This window comes from Eimeria acervulina, genomic scaffold (genome assembly GCF_000499425.1).
Source record: "Eimeria acervulina Houghton genomic scaffold, Eah_scaff577, whole genome shotgun sequence".
NCBI lineage: Eukaryota > Apicomplexa > Conoidasida > Eucoccidiorida > Eimeriidae > Eimeria > Eimeria acervulina.
This window is the reverse complement of record NW_013547263.1, coordinates 15,001-20,820: the sequence shown is the minus strand read 5'-3', so window position 1 is coordinate 20,820 and position 5,820 is coordinate 15,001. Positions and strand designations below refer to the sequence as shown.

At 53.8% G+C, this 5,820-nt stretch overlaps 2 protein-coding genes across 2 annotated transcripts in view; one reads left to right on the top strand and one right to left on the bottom strand.

Annotated features, from left to right (window-relative positions):
• Positions 1 to 776: 776 nt before the first annotated feature.
• On the bottom strand, positions 777 to 4,050 carry EAH_00043340 (hypothetical protein, conserved; the record flags this gene model as incomplete). Its single annotated transcript, XM_013391722.1, has 2 exons — positions 777 to 1,882; positions 2,151 to 4,050. The coding sequence occupies 2 exons, from the start codon at positions 4,048 to 4,050 to the stop codon at positions 777 to 779; spliced, it is 3,006 nt and encodes a 1,001-aa protein (XP_013247176.1).
• Positions 4,051 to 4,438: 388 nt separating this feature from the next.
• Positions 4,439 to 5,820, top strand: part of EAH_00043330 (hypothetical protein, conserved) — a gene marked incomplete at both ends in the record, with an annotated part of 10,499 nt that continues 9,117 nt past the window's right edge. The window contains 2 exons of the mRNA XM_013391721.1: positions 4,439 to 4,447; positions 5,274 to 5,820. The exon at positions 5,274 to 5,820 is cut by the window's right edge and continues 866 nt beyond it. Of these exons, the coding sequence (XP_013247175.1) occupies positions 4,439 to 4,447; positions 5,274 to 5,820 (556 nt within the window). The remainder of the gene's footprint in view (positions 4,448 to 5,273) is intronic.

The window sequence follows — 5,820 nt, the reverse complement described above, 5'->3', positions numbered from 1 at the left end:
CAAGAGAGACACTTGAGGGGTTTACAGCGACAACTGCCGAAGGAAAACCGCAAAAAGAAATGCGCAGAGGAGACGGAGAAGACCAGTGGTCACCATCTACAGACACCTGAATAAGCAAATAAACAAATAAATAAATTAATTAATTAATTAATTAATTAATTAATTAAATTAAATTAAATAAATAAATAAATAAATATAAACAAAAGTGTGTAACCGAATATATAAAAATATGTAAGACGGAGAAGACCAGTGGTCACCGTCTACAGACACCCGAACAAATAAATAAATTAATCAATTAATTAAATAAATAAATAAACAAATAAAGTAATAACAAAGAAACAAATAAAATAACCGAATAAATACGTAAATAAATATATATGAAAATAAACAAACAAATAAATAAAAAATAAATAACAGAAGGCAATAAAACTAAAGAATGAAGAAGTAAGCATGTAGACACACCGGCTAATAAACAAACAAATACATTAAAAAATAAACAAAACAAGTGCACACAGTGTACAGCCAGCTGCTGTGTCCTTGTTGCTTGCCGCCGCTGCCTAGCTAGCTAGCTAACCAGCTAGCTAGCTAGCTAGCTAACTCGTTAGTCTGTATAGCTAGGTTGGTGTGTAGCTAGCTAGGCTTTACAGCTGGCTAGCCAGCTGTACAGCTAGCAGGCTAGTTCTACAGTGATTTAGTTGGTTGGCTAGCTACCTAGCTAGTTAAACTGAAGGGTAAGCCAGCTAGCTAGCCAATGACCTAGCTAGCTAGCTAGCTAGCTACACTGAGGGCCTAACCTGGAGGGCTGCTGAAAGGACACGATCAGGTGTAGTTTGCTGCTGCAGCTGCAGCCAGCGGCGTAGCTGTTTGCTGCTGCGGGGATTGATAATGAGACCCCCACGGCCAAGCGGCAGCACCGAGCAGCTGCTGCAGGGCTCTACAGGTGCAGCAGCAGCAGTAGCAGCGGGAGCAGCAGCAGCAGCAGCATCAGCAGTGCGTGAGGCTCTTAGGCCTCGGCTTGCTGCTGCTATCCGCCGCAGACGCTCAGCAGCGTTACCGCCAAAGAAGACCCAACCTGTGCAGTGCTGCTGCTGCTGTTGCTGCTGCTGCAGCTGCTGGTGTTGCAGCAGCTGCTGCTGCAGGTGTTGCTGTTGCTGCTGCTGCTGCTCTTGCACTTCTTCCTGCTGCTGTGGCTGCCCTGCCGCATCGCCGCTTTCCTCTGTAGCAGCAGCATCATCAGCAGCATCAGCAGCAGCATCAGCAGCAGCGTCAGCTGCAGCAGCAGCATCCGCAGCCCCCGGCGCAGCTGCTGCCTCCTCCCAGCAGCATCTTTGGTTGAGGGAACTGTCGAGCCCTGCTGCAGCAGCAGCAGGATCTGCTGCTAAGATCTCGCTGCAGCAGCTAAAGTCTGCTGTCTCCTTTGCTGCACGAAGTACAGGGCAGCAGCAAACAACCTCTCCGTCAGCCCCCAACCAGCCCTTGAGCACCACCTCCACCTCTTCAACTTGCTGCTGCTGCTGCTGCTGTTGCTGTTGTTGCTGCTGCTGATCCTGCTGCGGGGTGTCTGGGGAGTTCAGCAGCCGCAGCAGCAGCAGCGCTGGCTGCCGCATTCTTTCGTTTCCTGCTGCTGCCTGCCCAGTTGTATCGCAGCAGCAGCAGCTGCAGCAGACGTGCCGCTGCAGCAGCTCTTCCTGCTGCTGCTGCTGCTGCTGCTGGATCTTAGGAAGGCCGCTAACACTCAGCCACAGCCTGCCGCCTCCTTCAAGCGGCAGCAGCTGCGGCTGCACTTGCTGCAGTTGAGCAGCAGCAAAAACAACTAACGAGGAGGGCCCGCATGCAACGCGAGAGAAACGTAGAGGAAAGGAGACTCCAAACCCCACCTCCGCTGCAGCAGCACCACCAGAAGCAGCAGCACAAGCAATAGCAGCAGCAGCAGTAATAGCAGCAGCAGCAGCAGTAATAGCAGCAGCAGCAGCAAAATTGTCACAGATAGCAGCTGCAACAGCGCCACCGGCATTACTTTTCCTGGCGCTGCAGCAGCTGTAACATAAACAGCAGATTCAACAGCAGCAGCAGCAGTAGCAACAACAACAGCAGCAGCAGCAGCACCAACACCAGCAGCAGCAGCAGCAGCAGCAGCAGCAGCAGCTCACTGGGGATAGTCATGGAACTGGTAACAGCCGGAAACCCACTGCAACTGCTGCTGCCCTCCTGAGAGCAGCAGCAGCAGCTGCTGCTGCACCAGTTGCTGCTGCTGTACTCCTGCTGCTGCTGAGTGTCTGTACACCTGGAGGGCGGGCAGCCTTGCAGCAGCAGCAAACCACTTTGCGTCAGCAGCGCAGCAAAACCACTGCCTGCAGCAACTTGCACAACTGGAGGAAGGAGCCCCCTTGTAGTCCCAGCCAAACAGCTGCTGCTGCACTTGCTGCTGCTGCTGCTGCTGCAGCAGGATGCATGCAGGATTTGCTGCGGCAGATAGCGGGGCCGTGTGTCTCCCAGCCCCAATTGCCCGTAGCAGTTGAGGCCCCACGCCCAGACAGAGCCAGCAGCAGCAGTAGCAGCAGGAGCAGCAGCAGTTGCATCGTCAGCAGCAGCAGGAGCAGCAGGAGCAGCAACAGCAAGAGTGAATCCTTCTCCAGCAGCAACTGCAACAACAGGGTGCGGCAGCTGCAGCAGCTGCGGCTGCTGCTGCACTCCGCTGGGCCTCCCTATGCCTAACTCCCCACACATGTTGCTGCCCCAGGTGAAGCAGCAGCCGTTTGCTGCTGCTGCAACAACGTGCTCCTTGCTGCAGCAAATTGCAGCAACACTCCGCCGCAAGCGCACAGGCAGCAGCAGCCGAGGCACCAGACACCACTGCACCACCTGCTGCTGCTGCTGCTGCTGCTGCTGCTGCTGCTGATGCTGCTGCAGCAGCTCACCCTTGCAGCAAATTCCCCATCCAAACAAACCAGTAGGGGTGTCTATGAGTGCATATGAAGCCCCAGCAGCTAGAGTGTATATGCAGCTGCTGCTGCCAGCACGAAGCCCTTTTACATGCACGCTGTTGCTGCTGGTGCTGCTGCTGTTGCTGCTGCTGATCTTGTTGTTGTGTCTTGTCACGGAAAGCAACGCCCCGTCATTAGTGCTCAGCAGCAACTGCTGCTGCTGCGGCCGCTGCTTCTGCTGCTGCTCTGGCTGCAGCGGCTCGATGCAGCACAAGCCGTTCACCACAGGCCCCCCACTGTAGCGCAGCTCAACGCTGCAGCAGCTGCTGCAGCTGCTGCAGCTTCTGCAGCAGCAGCTGCTGCTGCGACTGGAGCTGCTGCTACTGGTGGTGGTGCTGCTGCTGCAGCAGCCCATTGTTGCTTCTGCAGAAGCTGTGACCGACGGGCCCTCGTTGCTGCTGCTGCAGTCACTGCAGCAGCACTTGCAGTCTTTGGTTGTTCCCCTGCTGCTGCTGCTGCTGCTGCTAGCACCGAAAAAACAGATGCACTGAGTCGCTTCGCATGTGCTGCTAGGAGCAGAAGGAGCAGCAGCAGCAGGAGCAGCAACAGCAGCAGGAGCAGCAGCAACTGTGTTGCAGTCTGCTACTGTGTGCGGCTGGGTGAGGGTTTCTGCCTCGTCTGCTGCTGCCGCTGCTTCTTCATCGGTCGGTGCTGCTGCTGCTGCTCCTGAAGCACCAGTGTCGCTCTCCGTCTCATTGTGCTCCTCCTGTTGCTCCTGCTGCTGCTGCTGCTGGTGCTGCTGCTGCAGCGCAGCTGCAGCCTGCAGCAGACGACGCCTCAGCCGAAGGGGACAGGGGACCTCAAAGGCAGCAGCAGCTGCATGTACACCTGAAGAAAGCTGCTGCAGCACAAGCCCCTGCAGCGCTTCATGTCTCCGCAGCTGCCCACATGAGCCCTTGTGCAGCACCAGGATCTCACCCATCTCCCCGCTGCTGCTGCTGCTGTTGCTGCTGCTGCTGCTGCGGTCACTGCCGCCTGTGCAGCAGCCCAAGGAGGCTTCGGTGCAGCAAAGCTGCTGCAGCGGCACAGCAGGCGGCCTCATCTTTTGCCGCTGCTGCTGCTGCATGCAATCGACTGTTCTCTAAGCCCTAACCACTAAACCCTTAGTGCTAATTGGTGAGCAGCATAACGACGCATGCAAAGGGTAGAGAGCTCAGATTTGCTGCAGTTGCTGCAGATGCCGCATGCAGTGCATTGGTTGTTCTTGCTGCTGCAGTTGCTGCTGCAGTGGCTGCTGCAGTTGCTGCTGCAGTTGCCGTTGCAGCTGCTGCATATTTGCTGTCCTCGCGGTGTATATGCAGCGGGGGAGGAGATTGCTGCTTCAGGCTGCAGCACACCCCTTTGTTGTTTTCTTCTTTCTGTGTTCTTTAAGGCTGCAGCATTTGTCTAGGGTTTAGGGTTTAGGGTTTAGGGTTTATACAGCACTACTCAGTTCCTGTCTCCTGCGGCCGCAGATGGGTGCTGTTAGTTTGTCTGTCTCTGTCTCTTCATTTGTTTGTATGTTTGTCCGTTTGCTTATAATTATAATTATTATTATTGTCGCCTGTCTACTCTTCACTCTCCCCGTCTCTTGTCTTGCATGCAGCCCTCTGGTGTTGTCTTTTGCTGCTGCTGCAGCGGGTCTAGGGTTTATATTTACCTCGCAAGACACCCCATAAGATGAGCTGCCTATACACCTCAAGCTGCCTATACACCTGAAGCTGCCTATACACTGCAGAAAACAGAGCCCTGGGAGCGTCTGTGGCTTCTGCTCGGTCTTCTTTGCTTTTTATCTCGAAATAAACATTTTAAATATATTTAAAATAATTAAGTGTTCATTTAATCTAATTTAATTTAACTTTTTATGTACTTCACGAAGACAGAGGCCCTGTTCAAGCCCCAGCCGCCTCCTGTTGCAGCAGCAGGAGCAACAGCAGCAGCAGCAACTGCTGCTGCTCCAGCAGCAACAGCAGCAGCCTGCGCAGCTCCCCGCAACCTTGCAAAGCAGCAGAAGACCTAATAGAAGAAACGAATTATTTAAATATTACTAAATACTCAGCGTAAAACAGCAGCAGCAGCAAAAACAACAGCATTATAAATACAGAAGAGTCCCTAAAGGCAGCAGCAGCAGCAGCAGCAGCAAATGAATGTACGGGGGCCCCCTGGGGCCCCATGAGGTCCTGGAAGCAAATGCATTGACCTAATGAAGTAAAGGTTTGAATGCAGTTTAAATGTTTTAGGGTTTAGGGTTTAGGGTCTGGGGTTTAGGGTTTAGGGTTTAGGGTTTAGGGTTTGGAATTTAGGGTTTAGGGTATGACAGCAGCAGTATCGGGGGGGCCCCCAGGGGGCCCCTCTTCATCGTTGTTATTATTAGAAGACAAATTTAAAGCAGCAGAAGTGGAGTTGAGGGAAACAGACTTTGCAGGTATTATAATTAGGCAGCAGCAGCAGCAGCAGCCACAGCAGCAGCAGCAGCAGCAAATACACAAGCGGGTCATTGGATTGAGGGGCCTCCGTCGCCAGTGTATGGACTTCGATCAGCTGCCTCTAGCTGCTGCAGCTGCTGCTGCTGCTGCAGGCAGGCACAGAAAACGCTTGCCACGCAAAACAGCAAACAGCAGCAGCAGCAGCAGCAGCAGCAGCATAGTGCCTTCGGATCTACCAGAGACAGCGGTGGCAGCAGCACGAGCAGCAGCAGAAGCTGTTGTTGCTGCTGCTGCTAAGGGAGAAGCCAGCACAATCACTCCCGCAGCAGCAGCGGCAGAGGGTTCAGCAGCTGCGGAGGCAGCAGCAGCAGCAGCTGCTGCTGCTGCTGCTGCACTTCCTCCGGTGTTCGCATTTCCTCAATGCCCTGGGG